Source organism: Pristis pectinata, chromosome 6, assembly GCF_009764475.1.
Source record: "Pristis pectinata isolate sPriPec2 chromosome 6, sPriPec2.1.pri, whole genome shotgun sequence".
NCBI classification, from domain to species: Eukaryota; Metazoa; Chordata; class Chondrichthyes; order Rhinopristiformes; family Pristidae; genus Pristis; species Pristis pectinata.
Window position 1 is genome coordinate 33,298,577 of NC_067410.1, and position 20,498 is coordinate 33,319,074.

The 20,498-nt window shown below is 38.9% G+C and overlaps 1 protein-coding gene across 3 annotated transcripts in view; it reads right to left on the bottom strand.

Moving 5' to 3' along the window:
• Nucleotides 1–20,498, bottom strand: part of eogt (EGF domain-specific O-linked N-acetylglucosamine (GlcNAc) transferase) — a 53,069-nt gene that overhangs the window by 10,200 nt on the left and 22,371 nt on the right. For 2 of the 3 annotated variants that reach the window (XM_052017796.1, XM_052017798.1), the window contains 8 exons: nt 19,914–20,008; nt 16,542–16,646; nt 14,865–14,971; nt 14,620–14,723; nt 8,377–8,469; nt 8,203–8,274; nt 7,344–7,430; nt 2,205–2,273 (listed from right to left, as the gene is read on the bottom strand). In XM_052017796.1, the coding sequence (XP_051873756.1) occupies nt 2,205–2,273; nt 7,344–7,430; nt 8,203–8,274; nt 8,377–8,469; nt 14,620–14,723; nt 14,865–14,971; nt 16,542–16,646; nt 19,914–20,008 (732 nt within the window). The remainder of the gene's footprint in view (nt 1–2,204; nt 2,274–7,343; nt 7,431–8,202; nt 8,275–8,376; nt 8,470–14,619; nt 14,724–14,864; nt 14,972–16,541; nt 16,647–19,913; nt 20,009–20,498) is intronic. The other variant, XM_052017797.1, reaches the window with a different exon arrangement.

A 20,498-nucleotide genomic window follows, 5' to 3' on the forward strand; every position in this document is an offset into this window, starting at 1 on the left:
GTGCTGTCAGGAGAGAATTCATAAATACAAAAGGTGTTTCCCATTAGTTTCAAAGTAAAAACTCTGGATTCGTTCCAGAATTCAAGAAGCTTGGTCATAAAGCAAACCTAAGCACTAAAAAAGTACATCAATACAACTATCTGAAATGATAAACTATGATTTTGTTAACAAGTAAAACAAGGCAAGCAAATACACCAATAATGTACAGAATGTACACTTTCAAGGTCGAGAGACATGAGACTGCAGATGCTGAGGCAACAAACAATCTGCTGGAGGAACTCAGCAGGTCCAGCAGCATCTGTGGGGGGAAAGGAATTGTCGATGTTTCGGGTCGAGACCCTACATCAAGATGTCTTTCTCTCTCTCTTCCTGACCCCAGCTCTTACCAACCTTTCCCACTTACACCGCCGACACAAACTTCCTCCCTTGCTGTCTTTCTCCTCCAGCTTTCATTGTGTCTCTCCTGCCGATCCCGCGTGAGCCCCATAGCTCCAACCAGTCCCCCTAATCACCATTCCTCTAGCCCTCCTGCCCCTACTCTTTTCCCCAGTCCTTCCCACCTCCCCTTCAAAGTGCTTAGGAAAGCACGAGTTGTGGGAATGCAATCTTTCTTGACACAGGTGAGCAGCAATTTCAACCAACTTGGGATTTCAGTTGCCATTTATTTAAAATTTGCAGCATCTACAGTATTTTACAGAAAAATATACAAGAACAATAAACCAGGCCATATCTGGCTGCTATGATTCTACTGGTCTAAGCACAATAATCAAAAAGTTAAGGGATGTGGAATGTAATTATATGAGAGTAGTTCAGTAATAACAGGTTGCACATATTTGGAAAAGGGTAATTCTTTCAGACCACTTTCAGATTTTCTTCTTTTGGCCATCTTTAATTAGATGTATGAACCTCCGTTATGTGGTGTACCTTAACTTCACAAACAATTTTTATAACAAGTAACCACCCTTAGGGAATTCCAGTAGCATGACAGACATGAACCTGTGACCAATGAAGAGGACTTTAGTTACAACTGGAAGATGTCTAGTGAGAAATTGGTGTTGGAAGATCCTCTCCTTTGATACAAATAACCATTCTGGAATCACAATCTCAGTGCAAGACAGCTAAATTTGTAGATGGCACCAAGCATATAGAGACTGAAACCATAGAGGATCCTTTATTTTATTGCTAAATCAGTCGTTCTCAAATTTTGCGGTCATGCTTAAGCTGCATCTTGATCTATGAAACCAATGGAGAACCACATTGTTTAGCTCACAGGGGAAAAGAAGGCAAGGTCCTGTGACAAAAACAGAAAATGCTGGAAATACTCAGCAGGACAGGCTACTATGTGGGAAGAGAAACAAAATCAATGTTTGAGTGTGGAGACCATTCTGATGAAGGGGCTCCACACTCAAACATTGACTCTTTATTTCCTGTCTTTGTTTTAGATTTCCAGTATCTGCAGTTTTTTTCCTGATGTTCAAGGTCCTGTTGCATTTGTCAGATCCCATAGGAAAAAAAAGTTTTATGTGGCAACATCTCATCCTGAAATGAAATATCTCAAAGATATGTGTGCTTTCTTTAAAAATAGCCATTGACAAAACTGTTAGAATGCAGAGATATAAGATTATATACAATACAGATAGGAGGTTCTAAAGAACAGTTTTAAGATCAGGAAAGAGAAATAGAAGCTGTTGGGGGGGGGGGGGGTTGCAGGGAATTTAATTTGCTGGCTTTTGGAGTGGCATGTGTACAAGTCCTTAACATATTAGGTCAAAGATGCCGATATTTATTTTAGGTGTTTGTTAAGGAGATGTGGGAGAGGCATGGTCTTCCTTATACACCTTGTAAATACCTCTGAGCAGTGTGGCATTATACCAAATTTATTTAACCAACTGTTATACATTGAGAAAAAGAAGATTGGAGAGTTCCTTATGGAAAGATACTGAAATTCACTAAAAGGCCCTCTTATCCGAAGCTACTTCATGAATCTGATCTATAGGTCTCTGTGCTGAAGCAAATGATGCATTTTATCACTGAGCAGCTAACAGGTTGCACTGCTTAAAAAAAACATTATGACACATTTTAAAAAGGGATAGCTTACTAAAATCAATAAATTGGTTGCCAAATTTTAGATAACTGCATCAAAATTTTGTAGTCACTGAAAAGCATCTTAGACAACACAATAAACACTTCCTTTAATCACTCACCTCATCCTGATTTAGAATTCTGCGGTATTGAGTGCTCCGAACCAGGAATGTAATACGGATTCTTCCAATCTTGATTAAAGAGAGTTAGATTCATTAAGAAGTTAGCAAGGTTTCCAAATATTAAAATTTTAAGAATACATTAGGATTTCAAAATATTGAATAGACATTGTGTTATCATTTACAACTTCAGAATCAAAATTATCCACAGGCAACCAATAAAATGCATTCAAATGTTCCAAGCAAGAACTTCTCCTTCTCAACCTTTCCCATATTTACATTTAATTCATTCATTCACCCTCCCACCCCAGTTCTCCCACCATATCCATGGAGATTCTGCACTCCAGCAGCCAAGCTATTGAGTTTTGCTAACCTTTAACATACTTCAACGGAAATCTGTAACCTTTATCTTTTACATTTTAATTCTCAGGATTTGACATTAATTTTAACCATCCATTTCCTACAATTCCCTAAGACACTGGCACATACCGTCAAACTACTGTACCACTCTACAGACTATACAGCACCTGATGACATATTTTATAACAGGATGGTGATTGGAGTGTAGAGCACAAATGTTGGGTGAGTACAATTGCTTTATCAACACATAATTTAACCTTCAATCAGCTATCAACTCTCTTGCCACTATCCTCTTATTTCATTTTTATAATAGTTTGCTTTAAATATTTCATCTTTGGCTAAAAACCCGTAGGCCCTGTTGAAAATTGACTATAAATCTTTGTTTTAACATGTGATAAATTAACATCTTGCAGAAGTGTACTTAAGTGGTTAAGTGGAACTGTTAAAGTATCTGCATTTACACAGTAGTTGCCTTCATAGCTTTATGGTATAATGGAACTCCAAATTCACTTCATAAAATGAATTAAAATGCCAGTAATGTTATCAATGATATAATGCCTCAATAAAATGACCATGTCTTTAATAATGCAATGCTTAGTTACAAGACCCAAGAACACCAACATACCAGCTTAAACCGCGTGTGAAAAAGGGGCTGAACACTCTCACTCAGAGAACAGTACCACCATGTGAACCAACCTTACCGTATCGTCAATGTAAACAAGTTGTTCATGACCCCGACATTGGGGATTGAACAGAAAAAAACTGCAACTGCTTTCCACATTTAAAGATTTTCTTTACATTGTAAAAGGAACATTTTAATTGTCATTCTAGTGAATATTGTACTTACATAGTCATGGATCCAACTCTAAAATGGAATGTTGGTTAGTACATTCCTCTCACCATCAACTGGTGGCAAATGCAGTTGGCAAACCAACCCATTAAGCCAGAAGATAATTTCATGCTGCCACTCCTCAAGTAGCACTCTTTGGCAAGGATCAATTGAGAAAATGTGTTATCTGTTTTGACCTGCCCCGTTATGATAATCTGCATTTAGTTTATTTTCTCCTCCCTGATCCATACACCACCAGCACTCTTCCCAAAGTGATCTGTGATCATCTTATTAAGGCATTATAACTTTACTGGTATTTGAATTCACCTTATGAAGTTAATTTAGTCTTCCATAATACCACAACCATATGAAGGCACTTACTATATAAATGCATATGTTTTAACTTGTTTCCACTTAATCACTTTTGCAAGATGTTAATTTTTCCAATTCCTCTCTCAAAACAAAGGCTACCAAAATATATTATCTTTACTCAGAGACAGCACCACCACCGCATGAACCAAGTTAACCTCACGTCAAAGAATCTATTTGTGGCTTAGCCACTGGGGGATTGAAAAAGCACAACTCAATTCACCTTTCTAAATCTCAAAATGTTTACTTTTACCATTGTCACAAATACAACTTAGATCGTGAAGATGTGTCTTTTTGGGATTTGTTAAGTATGGCTATTTATGAGTGGGTTTTAACAGGAGTTTGAGACCAATGTCTGGGTGGTTGTTGTGGTGAAATTAGCAAACTAGGTCTTATTAGATGAATTGCAAGTTTTTGTCAACTCTTAAAAGCCTTTACAAAGGTCATGTATTATTCCTACTTCTGTGATACATTTCTTCTATAGTTTTAAAATTTGCTTTATCGTTGGTTTCCTCAAGTCCAGTGCTCTGCTAGAGAGGAGAACCAAGCAATTTGCGTGAAAACAATTTAAAAGTTGTTGTCAGTGAAATGCAAACTTCCTTAAAGGCTGCCATCAGATCACTGATAGTAATGAGGCATTTCAAATCCCATTTGGCCGCTTTGTAAGGTATAGTCTCTGAATCTTGGCTATGGACGGGGACATTGATATGGCCTAGTCAAGAATTGGATTACTCACTTTTCAGAGCAGTGGTCCCCAGTAACAACTCCTTAAGTTTGGGATGCTCAGCCTCTCTTTCCAGTTGGATTGATTTACAGCACAATTCAGGAAATAAGCACATATAAGAATATAGGGTGGAGATAAGAAATAATAAACGCAAGAAATCGCTTTTGGAAATGGTGTACTGGCCCCATAAAAGTAACCACATGGCAGGACAGAGCAAGAAGAAGAAATAATGGGAGCTTCTCAGAAAGGTATGGTGATAAAGGTCAGGGATTTTATTCTAACATACTCCAAAAGATCATGTGCTCACAATTAGAACTGCACATTGTGAGACCAACAGCACAGCAGTAATGAGACCATACGTGGAGTAGCTTGGTTTCCATATTTAAGGAAAGACATTGGAAAAAGAAAACCAGCTTGGAGAAGCTCCTGTAGCCATCCAGAATGGGCAGGTTGTCTTTTGAGGAGAAGTTGGAAAAGCTATGCTTGTATCCACTGGAATTTAGGAAAGGGGACCTGATTGAAACATTTAAGGTTCTGAGGGATGGATTTAGAGAAGATATTTCCTCTTGTGGGAAAATCTTGAACTAGGGGTCATTATTTAAAAATATGGCAAGATTTCTTCATTTAGAGGGTTGAACGTCTTTGGAACTCTCTTTCTCAAGGGGCAATGAAAGCAGAGTCTTTGAATATTTTTAAGGGTGAGGTAGCTAATTTTTGGTAAGCAAATGAGTGAAAGGTTACCATGGGTAGATGAGAATGCAGTGTTGATGTTACAATCAGAGCAGCTAGAATCTCACTGAATAGCTGAGCAGGTTTTAGGGCCAGCTATACACTTCCATCCCCCATCAGGGCCCACTGTCTCTTTCTTGGCAGAACTTGTCCTAACCCTCAATAATTTCCCTTTGATTCCTCCCATTTTCTGCAGATAAAAGGTATAGCCATGGGCATTCACATGGGCCCTAGCTATGCCTGTCTTTTTGTCAGCTATGTGGAACAGTCCTTTCTTCTAGCCTATTCCAGCAGCCCCCCCACCCCCCCCAACCCTTTCTCCGTTACATCAATGACTGCATCGGTGCTGCTTCCTGCACTCGCGCAGAACTCATCAATTTCATCATCTTTTGCCACCAACCTCCACCCTGCCCTCAAATTCACCTGGACCATCCCTGACACTTCTCTTCCTTTTCTGGATCTGTGTTTCCATGCCAGGAGACAGACTTGCCCCTGACATCTTCTATAAACCCACAGACTCCCACAGCTACCTTGACTGCACCTCCCCTCACCGTGCCTCCTGCAAGAACACCATCAGGTTTTCTCTATTTCTCTGTCTCCACCGCATCTGTTCTCAAGCTGAGGCCTTCTGAAATGTATTCCTTCTTTTGGAAGTATGGCTTCTCTGCCGTAGTTGACAGAGCCCTCACATGTATCTCTTCCATTTCAGTCATGTCTGCTCTCACCAGTACACCCCTCCCCCCAGACAAAACAGCAATAGTATTCCTTTGGTCCTCACCTTTCACCCCACCAGCCTCCACAATCAACACATCATCCTTCACCATATCTGCCAGCTCCAACAGGATCCTACCACGAGTCACATCCTCCCCCTCCTCCCCCTTTCCGCTTTCAGCAGAGACCACTCTCTTCATGACTCCTTGGTCTGCTCATCCCTCCCCATCCAACCAGACTTGTCCCCTGGCATTTCCCTCTGCAACTATCCCTTCACCTCCTCCCTCACTACCATCCAGGGACTTAAAAGGCACTTCCAAATGAAGGACAGGTTCACCTGCACCTCTTCCAACCTGGTCTACTGTATTCAGTGCTCACAATGTGACCTCCTCCACATTGGAGAAACCAAGCGTAGACTAGGCGCCTGTTTTGCTAAGCACCTGCACTCTATCCGCAATGGGCATCTTGAAGTTCCACTTTCGACTTGCATGTTATTTTAATTCTCCTTCCGCCGGAAGCATGGTGACACTTGCAGGCTGCTCCCAGAACACTCTATGCAAAAGATGCATTTCACTGTGTGTTTCTATGTACATGTGACTAATAAAGATATCTTATCTTATCGAACTAACTTGTCTGTTCTTGGCCTTCTCCATTGCTAAGGAGAGGTCAAACACAAATTGGAAGAATGACATCTCATACTCCACTTGGGTAACTCACAACCCAACAGCGTGAACATGAAATTTTTCAATTTCAGATAACCCCTGCTGTTCTCCCACACACACTCACCTGTCCACCTAATTATCTTCTCCCTTTGTTCACCTTTCCTATCCCCTCCCCCCTGGTTCCACATGCCCATCATCCTCTGCCCATCTGGTTGTACCTATCACCTACCATTTTCTGTCCCACCCTTCTATCATACTGCTGTACACTGGCAATCCTTCCTCTTCCCTCTCAGTCCTGATGCAGGGTTTCGGCCTGAAATGTTGACATATACTATTTGCCTCCACAAGTGCTACTTGACTCGCTGAGTATTTCCACTGTTGTTTATTGATGGGTCAACTCCTGTTCCTAATACAGATATACAGATTCTCTAATCTATCTGGAGGAATTTGGAACATTTAGTTCTCCAAAATTCTCTAAATGCATGTTGACAGTCTACGAGGGAGGATATATTCACTGTTATTACGCAGTTTCTCTGCAGCAATTGGATTGGAGGCCAAATTAAAAGAGGGAAGACAGATTTTCTTGTATAATTTATAAAGACTTTTGTTTTTCCCATCTACTCAAGAAATGATACGAACCAAGAGGCAAAATTGCCTACACTTGGATATGTCATCCTTGGTAATTAACAGACCACATTATTTGAATAATTAAATTTGAGCTTAATCCTTTACTACTGCGCTTTACATTTGACACTTACCACGGGAATATCTTGTGTAATATTCAACCTAAACAGGACATGCTGTGAAAATGCTCTGAACATTCCAGTGCTGAAGCAGTCAGGCACCTGTAAATTAAAAGTGTAGAATTAATGTTATATGTAACCAATCACCTAATTGACAAATATTTTACAAAGTCGAAGACATTTTAATAGTTACTTGTCAGGTTTTACACACCTAAAAGGTAAACAGCTTGAACCTATTGAAGGACTCTTATGTTTGACTTATCATGAAATTAATGCTATATTTTACCATAACAAAACAGCAAGAGTGGCTGTAAAACAACTCAGTTGTTTTTTGGTTATTGAAGCTGTCTTAATATGCTTCTTTTTTTGCGCATATAATGAATGGGAAACTACTTTAACAAATCTAAACATGTGAGAAATATTAAAGGGAAGTTCTTTGCTTATAGGTGTCAGAAACAAGAAGGTATTTTGAAGTTTAGTTTGTTAAAATTTAGCAACACAACAACCTTTTTTTGTGTGTTAAATTCATTCAATTCTATCCAAAAGCAGATAATTAATTCCAATTTTGCAAAAACAGCCTTGTGATTTTATTGGGTGCATTGCAAAATGCATAGCATGTGCGCAAGTATATAATAAGGATTTGGACTTTTTGTATTACGAATTTGGTCACAGAGGAGCCATGATCTCATTGAACAGACCTTATGCTCCTTCTCTCTGCAGAATTCATGCAAATTTGTGTTTTGCAAAGTGTGAGCATCTTCAAAGAAAAATTTAAAAATTACCTTTGTGCATGTACTTCATTCAGAATGAAAAGTGTTAAAGATTGTTTTCATTGCAGAGGTAAATAGACTTCTGAAGCATAAAACTCACTTACCAAAGGTGTATTGTAAAATAATCCATAGCGCATACGTGGGAGCAATGAAAAGACTACTTCCTTGAAGCATACCTAAATTGTCACATACAAAAGTACCAAAATGTTGGTGTGTAAACAGATTATATTTAAAAATGTACAAACTATAAATATTAAATTCGTAAAATAGTCTCATACCCGTTTATGGTCAAATGTTTTTAAATGTATAATGTTGTAATCAGAAAATGCTTTCCAGGTATCACTAAATAAATCACCATAACCATAGGAACTCTACAAAAGACAGAATAGCTGGATTAGCACTATCAATAGATAAAAATGAAAAGATTTTACCCCTTCAATATCAATATCAATCCAAACCTCTCAACTAGCATTGGATATTGTCTACATATGTATGTTGCAGCTATCTGCAATTGTCTCTTTACAATTTCTAATACAATTTTGATACATTTATTTGTAATTTTTTAAATTTCAAAATCATAAACTAAAGCTTCCAAAGCAAAGAATAAAATCCGTCAAGAAAGCCAATAGAAAAGGACATATAAAAGTCAGCAAAAGAAATGAAAGTGGAGAGGTTTTGAAATACATAGTTTTCCAAGTCAATTTACATGGAGAACTCAGCTCTAACATATTTTAGTGATGCGATCAGGCTGCATTATATCAAAGGAATGAAAATGCTGCTCAATTTATTTTCAAGTACAGGACACAGATACCAATCTTCAGGGCAAAGATTAGAAATCTACTTTGAAGTAGTATTCAGTAAAGTTTTCACAAATTAAGAAATGATACTGCACAACGTGTACAGGACAATATCATTCACAGTTTTCTGTAGCTAGTTGGAACTAATACCAGAGTAAAAGCATATCACTGTCTGGGGGGGAAAAAGGAAACAACTACTGCTTATTTAAGTAATTATGATTCAGAAACAACAATCAATTTATAAGTGGTGCTGTCTCATTGCTCAAAAAAGTTGGACTGTAAATAACTGATCTTGAAATAATCTGGAATGCTGCTTTCAAAAAAGCAAGAACTGAATCTACAGAGATACAAAACAGGGACAGCAGTAGCAGGCATAATAAAATTAACAACAGTAATAAATGTGAAATAGTTTTTCAAACATATGGTTTTCCAAAACAATTTACCAAGAATATGGACTGAAGAATCAGACAAGCCTTAAAATTATCATTTTAATGAAACATTCAGGTTACTGATGACATGAAAGAAGTAAAGCCACTGCTCAATTTATTCTGAAGTATTATACCCATTGGGAACAGATGTCAAGAGAACAGATAAGCATACTATATAAGAGTAGAATTCTGCATTGCATATTATACCCGTGCATTTCATAAAGTACTGAAATGTTGTATCAAAGACTAGGTTATGAATAATGGCCACTTTCCAGAAGAGCAGCATTTTAATGTGTATTATCTCCACTTTATTTGAAATGACTACCTTCAATTGATGATAGAGGAAAGTCATAATTTTATATTCTTAATGAATAACTAAACAACAGTGAATTTGTGTGGTGTTTTGGAATATCATAATTGGTGTTACACTGAAACAAGTGAACGGCGATCCTCCACTGGCCTGAGGTTGCTGGCCACCAGCTCCTGGATCACACTGTTTCTTTCAATGTGGTCCAGGACATAAGTCGTCCACTGGGACCAAACTCTGAGCACATCAACAGGGTGGAGGGCAGTGCAGAATCTATCCCAGCATGTGGCCAGCAGCACTGCTTTAATAGCTGTTGAAGCATCACCCAAGGTTAAGGTTGTCACTGTTATTAAATGTTTGTGGCTGTCACTGATGTTTAAGAACATTCAAAATCGCTTGACGCCTGTTAATAAAATGAAAGTGACTAAAAAGAAAATTAAAAATTAAATCTAACAAAAAATACACTTTAAAACAATTGAAATTGTACAAATTAAATTAAAGTTCTACTTGCCTTTCTCCCGGCAACAGATTTCTCTCACTAATGGGACTGCTATACAGGAAACAGGTTTAGTCTCATGCCAGGTTTAATCTGGTACATGTTCAGCAAGTGGATCTCCAGAAATCTAGGAATCCTCTGGAAGGCAATGTTGAACCAGCATGCTGCTGAGCTCAGGAATAGCCCAATTACAAGGCTCACCTGTTGTCAGAGCTTAGTGGTAGATCTGCCCTATGGCATTCTCTGCTCAAAGTCTCAAACACTACTGTTGTTTAGAAAAACATCTGACCAACCTCTCATGTACTGAAGGAATGCTCCACTATTGGAAGAGCTATCTTCAATATTTCTTACACTAAACTCCATCTCACCTCTTAATGAACCAAAAGATTCTATTGTACTATTCCTAGGAAAGCATAGAGGTCTTTCCTGGTGTCCTTATCCATATTTATCTTGTAACTAATATCACCTAAAAATAGGTGATCTGCTCATCATTTCATTGACCTGGAGGCTATCAGCTCTCAACGTACATTTTTGACATCAAATTCTGACGTGTGGTTAAATGTGGAAGTGCAGAATTAGTTCTCCACACGTGGTCTTGTGAGATTGCCAATTATTAGTATATTAATATTGAGGGGATTGTTAACAATTAGTTATTAAAATCATTTAAGGAACTATGGTTCTGCATTTTATGTGGATACTTATTTTTTTTATTCATAGAGGACAGAATTCCTAAGGTTCATAAATCCAATGAGAAGGAAGGAGAGAGTGCAGATTCCCAAAATAAATACCTTTATTTCACTGTTTACAACCCGAGGGAGCAGGGGGTATCCTCAGGAACAACTTTAGCTCCACACAATCAAACTTCACGGTAGTTCCCCCACCAATTTTGCCACCCATATTATCCCTGGCATAGACAATCACAATCACTACTCTTCCTTCCTTGCAGAGTTTTGCAAGAAAACCATTTTCTCTTGATGAGAGTTCTGTGTCTTGATATACTGACACCATACACAATTGTGAAAGCTTAAGACTACTGGGTATGCTCAGTTAATCCTTTGTCACGTGATATTGAATATGCTTTTCACATGCCAAAATATACTTAGGCTGTCACTTCTGTTATTTACAAATCACAGAGAGATGTCAGAATAATAGGGCTAAAGTAGTTGGGGATTTTAACCAATATTAATTTGGATTGCTTTCGTGTGAAAGGCAAGGACAGCAAGTCCAAGGAGCCCAGGGTATTAAAGAATATTGCTACCTGAATAAAGAAAAAAATGGAAGCATATGGCAATATATTGAGAACTGGAAACAGGAGAGGCCCTTCAGGAGTCTAGAAAGTGTACAGGGGATTTGAAAAAGAAACTAGGAGGGAAAAGAGGCACTACAAAATATCACTGATGTACAAGATCATGAAAATCCTGAAGCATTTTATGAATATATATTAAGAACAGGGGACAATCAGAGAAAGAGTAGGGCCAATTAGTGTCCAAAATGGCAGCCTATGCATGGAACAAGAGGATGTAGGTGAGGTATGAAATAAAAAAATACTTCTCTTCTGTCTTCACCAAGGCAAAGGACTTTGTAGTTGGAGAATTCAGGGAGGGGGACAGTGAAATTCTAGATAATATTATCATTAAAAAGGAGGTATTAGATGCCCGACGTTGCAAATTTAGACAAAAAGAAAAAGGAAACATATGTAAGGTTTAGAAAGCCAAAATTGGACAGGGCCTTTGAGGAAAATAAAAAAAACAGGAGTGAACTTAAACAGGGAATCAAAAGAGCTAAAAGGGGCAATGAAATGTCTTTGGTGAATAGGATTAAAGAGAATCCCAAGGTATTTTCTGCATTCATTAAAATAAGAGGGAGAGGGTAGGACCACTCAAGGACAAAGGAGGGAATTTATGACTGGAGCCAGAGGAAGTGGGTGAGGTACTAAACAAATACTTCGCATTGGTATTCACCAAGGAGAACGACATGGAGGATAGCGAGATCAGGGAGGGATATGCTCATGTTACAGCCATTCATGTAACGGAAATTCGCCTGACAGAATTCACAAATCACTACCCAAAAGTTTGATATACAGAATAAAATTCATTCTCATGGAATTTATATGAAAAAAGTAACAAAAACACAAAATTTATTTTTATCAACTTGCACTTCCTGACACATGTGCAGATGACAGTCCTTCACATTTCAGAAAATCATGAAGTGGACCATTTTTGAGGAACGCAATCCCCAGCCCCCTCATAACACAGGGGTCCCCGTATATTACCAGATTATATTAAATAAATAGTGACCTTTGCTGTTCATTTATTTTCTTTCAGATTAGGATTATGACAATCTGTAACTGAATGGGCGTTAGTGAAGCTAATACATTAGCTACTTTAGATCTTTATTAATGTGTAACTCAGTGAAAATAGAAATTGCAATTTGGTCTGCCTCATTTTCAGTTGTGATTCACCCACTGGATAGCGAAGAGCTTTGGAAAGGATTTTCAACAACTAATGGTAGAGCAAAGAGTGGAGAAGACACAAATAGTCCTATCAATTGTCATTGAAGTGAAGGGGAAACAAGAGGTGAGTGAGGTCATGAAGAATGTGAAATAAGATGACAATTTTACATTTGAGATACTGAAGAACCACAGCTAATACAGGTGGACAGCATGATGATGACAGATGAATATGATTTGACATCGCAAGTATATGAGAAATAGCTCTGTATTAGTTGAGATTAAGGATTGGGGGAGTGAATGTCGGTTAGGAAAGCATTGGAGATGGTCTTGTCTGAAATTGATAAAGAGATGTTGGCTATACCGAAAGCTGCTTGGAGAGCCATTCTTGATTTTATCACTTCAAACTTCATGAACATATTTTTGGAATTTTGAGCAGGTTGTGGTTGTGGTGGTTGGAGGTAAATCATCTCAGCCACAGGACATCTCTGCCTAATGTCCTAGGCCCAACCATCTTCAGTTGCGTCATCAATGACCTTCTTTCAGTCATTAGCTCAGAAATAGGAACGTTTGCTGATGATTGCACAATGTTCAGCACAATTCGCAACTCCTCAGATGATGAAGCAGCCCACAACCAAATGCAGCAAAACCTGGACAATATCCAGGCCTGAGCTGATAGGTGGCAAGTAACATTAGCGCCACACAAGGGCCAAGCAATGATGATATCCAACAAGTGTTCGATTCCCGTCGCTGTCTGTAAGGAGTTTGTACGTTCTCCCGTGTCTGCGTGGGTTTCCACCGGGTGCTCCGGTTTCCTCCCACATTCTAAAGACGTACGGGTAGGTTAATTTGGGGTTTAAAATGGGCAGTGCGGACTCGTTGGGCTGGAAGGGCCTGTTACTACGCTGTAAATAAAATTTAATTTGATTTTTAAAAATTTAATTTTTAAGAGAGAATCCAGTTATCACACCCTGACATCAATGGCATTACTGTCACTGAATCCCCCACCATCAATATCCCAGGGGTTACCATTGATCAGAAACTGAACGGGAGAAGCCGTATACACAATATGGCTACAAGAGCAAGTCAGAAGCTAGGAATCCTGCAACAAGTAACTCCCCAAAGCCTGTCCACCATCTACAAAGCTCAAGTCAGGAGTGTGATGGAATACTCTCCACTTGCTTGGATGAGTGCATATTCAACAAGAGTCAAGAACCTTGACACCTTATAGGAAAGAGTACTCACTTGAAAGGCAACCCAAATGCAACCATTCACTCACTCCATCACCGGCACACAGTAGCAGCAGTTTGTACCACCTACAGCGGCACTGTAGCAACTCATCAAGACTCCTTAAACAGCACATTCCAAACCTACAACCTCTACTGTCTAGAAGGACAAGGATGACAAAAGCATGGGAACACAACTACCTGGAAGATACACACCATCCTGATTTGGAAATGTATCGCCTTTCCTTTACCTTCATTGAGTCAAAATCCCAGAACTCTCTCCCTAATAGCATTGTTGGTACACCCACACCTCAGGGACTGCAGTGGTTAAAGAAAGCAGCTCAATGCCACCTTCTCAAGAGCAATTAGGGATGGGTAAATAAATGCTGGCTCAGCCTGAAAAGCCCACATCCCTTGAATGAATATAATAACAGATTTACTAAAATGTCAAATTGAAGCCAAAAAGACTTCACAAGAGTTGACAGATTGTGAAGCCAAATTTCACAATATTAACCATCTTTGGAAAGAATATCGTATCAGAACTCAAGGCTACAGTACCAATAGTAATGCCTGACTTTGTAATGCAAACAGATATGGTTCCATCTTAAACAATTATGGTAGCACTGCAAAATATAGCAAGACCAGCAACTATAGACAAATAAACATGTTATTAGGGTTTTAATTTACATTGACCTCTTATAAAGGAGTCCTTCTTGGTTTTCCCCATTATCTGATTTAGTGAAAAGTAAAAGGATGATGACCAAACGTGTCTTGATATTGGTGATCTATGACCAAAAGCAAATGAATAAAATACTCACAGTATCCCACATCACGATATTCACATCGGTGTTAAAAGAATTGTTGATGTGTTGGGAAATATAGAGATTAATAAAATCACAGAAATGGTGATACATATTGACACCTGAAAGTAAAGAATAAGTTTTCAAGGCCTGTATAAACCAAAATTAATTTACTTAATGCAACAGGTAAAGATGGAACTAAATGCAAAAGGCAAAACATTATGCAGGTGAAGTAACCTATTAAATCGGAAATGGAGCTTTACCTGCATCTAGCTTCATGAAGTAGGTTGGCTTTTCAATTATGAGGTCACAATTTCCATCTTCCATCGGTTGAAAGTTTAGCTGAGAATATGTTTGTAATTCTGCAAACCTGTGCAGAACAATTTATAGTGCACAAGAACATTACATACACATGAGGAACAGATCACTCAGCTCAGGGTCTGTTTAATAAGATCATGACTGACCTGACTGTAACCTAAATTCCACAATCCCATCTACCCATGGTAAACCTTCACTCCCTTGTTTATCAAGAATCTATCTACCTCTACCTTAAAAAAATTCAGATTCCATTGTGGTGGTTGGGGGGTGGGGGGTGGAGGTGTGTGGAATGCGTGAGGAAATGAGGAGGGGCAAGGGAACGAGAATTAGAGAAAGAAAGGAAGACAAGGAAAAAGAGGAGAAAGAGAAAGCAAGAGAAAGAAAATAAAGAGAAAGAGAAAATAAAGAGAAAGAGAGAAAATAAAGAGAAAGAAAAATGAGAGAGAGGGAGAGAAAACAGGGACCACCCCTGTATCATGTCTCTGGCTTCTCAGACTGTCATCCATGACTTTATCAATCCTTGCTGGCTTCCCATCTTCCACCCTCCATAAACTTGAGTTCATTCAAAACTTTGCTCCAAATATTTAAACCCGTTCCAGCATCATTCCATGCCTGCTGACTTAGACTAGTTGCCGGTCCAGCAATACCTCAATTTAAAAACCCTTAGCCCTGTTTTCAAATGTCGACGTGGCCTCACCCCTCCATTTCTCTGAAGTCTCCATGCGTGCTACAGTCCTCCAAGATTTCCGCACTCTCTCAAGTCAGGTCTTTTCCGCACCTTGAATTTTACTCAATCTGCCAGCAGCAGCCATGGGTTTTATCAGCTCAGATCTTAAATTCTGGAATTTCCTATATAAACCTTTCTTCCTTTCTCACCTCCTATAACATGCTCCCTAAAATGCATTTCTAAGACAAATCTGCCCTAATGTCTCATGTGGCTGAATATCAAATTTTGTTGGATAATGCTACTACGGAGTGCCTTAAAATGCTTTGCTCTGTCAATGTTATTATATAATTGCTGCTTTTGTTACCGTAGCTTTGAATTTTAAAAAGTGTTCTTTTTTACCCCCACAAAAGATATTTTCTCCCCACCCCTTTCCCTTTTTTGCATCTCCCCTCTAGGAAACTACAATCCTTAATCTTTTCTTCTGGGATGCAAAAAAGATCATCGGGAAAACCTGCACATGAGGATGCATTGAGTTTTAAAGTAGTTGAGATACAGGTTTACTTTTCATGCTCAGAAATACCAATGTAAATATGATGCAATCGGTAAAATTAGTAAATCCACTTATCACAATTAAAATACTAAGAGTTATCAGCAAGTTATCAAGGGAAACCACTAAAATGTGATTTACAATATTCTCTGGACAGATGAGTAGATTATCAACCTTGTGAGTTCATGTATTTAAGGTTAAAGACTAAATTAAAATGCTGCACTTATTTTTGTGACAAGCAGCCATGTGCAGATGACAGATGGGTATCGCCTGAATTTAAATCCTCTTTGGTAAAGGGATTAAAGCCACAAGATGTAGCTTTCTCATAACATCTTGAAACAGGAATAATAATTCCTCTGTGATAAGTATCTATGTAATCACAATATTATAAAAGGTACAAGAACTTACCAGGACTGCAGAGGACTCTTATGTTCTCCTTCAGCCATCAATGACGCCTTGTTCAATTTACAACAACCTCCAATATCACCCTCTTGAAGAAAATCTTCCTTGTATCTGTTGGGAGCATAGGAACAGAATTAGGTGATATCTTCAAACTTTTTATCCTATCAATTGAGCAAATAACGTATTTTAAATGAGACATCCACAGTGCAATTTCGATTTGCTAGCAAGACCACAGTTAATTCCTGTCCATCATTTTATGACTGGCCTGAGAAGTCACTGCTGAGTCGTCATGTTGGGGCCAAGGCATGGGAGTCTTTCTGATTGGCATTCCTGCAATCACAGTCATCAAATAAACTAATATTATGATTACCAGTGGAATGGTTCATGATTTTGGTGGCTAGAAAGAGATGATGATGAAGTTACTGCAGTGTCCCACCTTTCCAAGATCAAACCCTCATAAGACAAGTTACCAACAACAGAAAGAGAAACAGAGTTAACATTTCAGGTCCAAGACCTTTCATCAGAACTGGGAAAGACTGTTGGGTCCCTGAATGGTAGGAAAAGTAGAGGTGAAAGGACAGCTGTTGCATCTCCTGTGGTTGAATGGGAAAATGCTACCTGACCAAGTTTACACTGACCCTCCCATTCTATGAGCCTCCGTTTTATTCACTAGCCTTATATATTTTGTCAAAGGCTTTCTGAAAATTCACACAGACATCTAACACACTCTACTCATCATCCTTCTTTCTTAGCTCATCAAAAAGGTTAGTCAAACATGATCCATCATCTGCCTTCCAAAAATCCAAGCTGCCTCTCCTCAATTAGCTGTAACCTCTCTCAGTGCCTGTAATTTTTTTCCCTGTTAATTGTTTCCAAAGTGTTCTTAAACATCTAAGGACTGCCTGGGCTGTTTCAAGGGATGCCTGGGGCTTCCAAGGGCTGCCCATGCTTTTGTTACTAAGCACTTTTAAATGCTGTTGAAGCACATTTAAGCACGTCTGTTTTTCACCTCTTCATAAAGTTTAGGTTTTGTAGCATGCCCCCATTTCACTATGTTGGCTCCTTACCATGTTGGGTATGATTTTGGTGTAGGGCTTTCCAGCTTGTCCAACTCTTTTCTACCCCTGCAGGAAGCTGTTCGTTTACTCTAATGCCCATGCTGGTCCCACTGTTAAGTCTTGGAAATTGCATGATCAAGTTGGCTACCTCCGCTGTCATGAGAAAGCATTTACATGAGCTAAAAAGGTTAAGATTTTAGCTAGCTGACAACAAGGAAGCAACAATATACCAAGGGAAAGGAGGAAATATTACCCTGACATCTACTAGCAAGTCCTGATGGAAACTTCACATATCTGGAAATGGGATAAATGAAAACAACGCAGTCAAGAGGTGCTCTCTGTTAAAATATCCCAATGAAACTTTCTGTATGGTGTTATCAGAAATAAAGAATTAGATATTGGCTAAGCTTTCTGAAAATGCTGACTCACTAATCTTGCTAATATCACAAGAACAATGAGTCAGCATCTTCAGAAGAAGGCAGGAAACCTCCGAAAGTTTCTGTGGTCAGACTGAGAACTTGTCACTTGTTATTTGGTCCAACCAGTGGCTAATCTTACTTTGACCCTTAGTATACAATTAGATTTCTGGACAGATTCACATAAATGCAACACCAAATGAGAATTTTCTTGTTCTCAACTTGTATCAATGAAAATTCCCACCTTAAAGTAACAAAGTTATATTGCTCATACATGTACATAGTCCTCCAGTCTCACAAGTATACACATGGCTGGAATTTGTTGGCTTCTTGAGGATTTTGTGGAGACAGCATTGGTGGCATATCTCACTGCTTTGCAGTGCCTGCTCTACAAAGTTCAAGTCTCAAAAGCAAACATGAGGGTAGGGATTCAGGGACCACTGGATCAAGGTGAACCATGAGTTCTTTTGCAGGATTTGAGGTGCTGACCCTCCAGCACCCTTTTCTTCAGATAGCCAAAGGCTGTGCTAACACACTGAGTGCATGGTGAATTTCATCATCAATGTCTGCCTTCAGTGAGAGGAAGCTCTGGAAATATGGGAAATGAACTACAATTTCCTGGGTCTCATTTTGGACCTTTATTGTCAGAGGACAGCGTTGTACAGTGGGGGCAGGCCGATGAAGGGTATTTTTGTTTGCAGAATTTGATGCAAGGTCTATCATCTTGTAGTCAAGTCAACAATGACTTGGAGGCTGGCCTCTGAAAACAAGCTTAAGCAAGCAAATTCACAGGCAGGATAATAGAACCAACATCAGCATCCTTTTCCAGGCTAACACCCCCAGCTCAGTCAGATTCGCTGGATAAGAACATAATTGTGTGGGTCATTCACGTGTCCAACACCAGAGTCCTAAAACAGATGATTTATTCAAAGATCCATTACAGGAAAAGACTACCAGATGGACAAAGAACACAAAAATGAGAGAAAATAGGAGCAGAAAAAGGCCACACAAGCGTGCCCCACCATTCAATATGATCATGGCTGATCTATACTGATCTCAATTTCTCTTCTGTACCTGTACCCATAACTCTTAATTCCTTGATCTTTCAAATATTTATCTTTCTCCACCTGAAATATTTCTAATGATCTGGCCTCCACCATCCTTGCGGGCAGAAAATTCTAGAGCTTCACTATGTCTAAGAGAAGAAACTTCTACACACCTCAGTTTTAAATGACCAACCCTTATTTTGTAGTCCCTTGTTTGTGGCTCTCCTACCAGTGGAAACATGTCAACACCTACCCTGTCAAGCCCCTGCATAACTGTTACAAAACTTCCCTATTCTTAAACTCCAACCCCTTTGCAATAAAGGCCAACATATCAGTTGCCTTCTTAACTACTTGTTGGACCTGCCTGCTTACTTGTTCCAAGTCTCAAGGATGTTCTCAAGACTGCTACACTGATTCCCAGGGATCCCTGTCGCAAGACCACTCTAAGGGATGAAAGAGAATGAGCAGTGTGATGAAATAGCACTGAGAACCTCGAGTCAGTGTGTAGGAACACTCAGAAGCCAGTGTAAACAAAAGGAGCATACCACCTCACAAACTACCTCCTGCCCATCTGTGATAAAGTCTGTGGATCCAAAAATGGCCTCATCAGTCATCTCAAGACCCACAGAATGCTGTGGAAGCAAGAGAAGATCATTTTGAGCGTGAAGCCATGATATTAATACATTTGGACTGCTTGAGATTCAGAGGATCTACATAGCACCACTCAAGGTGTGAATGGAAATAGAAACCATACCATAATTCTACTGTACTTGTTACATTAACAGGGTGAATTATCTTCTGAATACACATTAACATAAAAAGTCTGCTATTACAAAGAAGACATCTAAAGCCAGAGACCTATCTGTGTTTCTTCTTGGATTTCTCAAATCAATGTAGAGGTTAGTAGCTCTGCAATAGCGAGTGTATTTTGTGCATGCCAGGAATGAATCACCCTGAAATAAAACACCAGAGAAGAAAAAAAAAGTCAAACTTGAATAAAATCAAAACCCATGTTTTGTAGAAATTATTCAGAAAGTAATGGGGTAGACTTCACAATCAATGTGGGGATATTGACTTCATTGACTTCAAAGAAAACAAGCATTATGATTAACCTTGGTGGTGTGAATTCTCCCTTTCTAACGTAATTGGGAATCAGGCATCTTCTGTCAGGGATGTATGGTATCCAGCAATAGTGATGGCATCATTCAGGCTGAGTAGCCAATCATTTTGTAGTATTCTTGCAGAAGAGCCCTAATATGATGTAGCAGTTAAAAATTTTACGGAAAGCAAAATGACTATAGGACATTAAGTTGGAAGTAAGGCTGAAGCTGAAATATCACTAACTAATTTTTAAAAAGTATTAAAAATTGTTTGCCATTTTTAAAGCTACCAAGAATTTTAAACTTGAGAAAATGATGACCTAAAAGTATAAAATTATGTTTT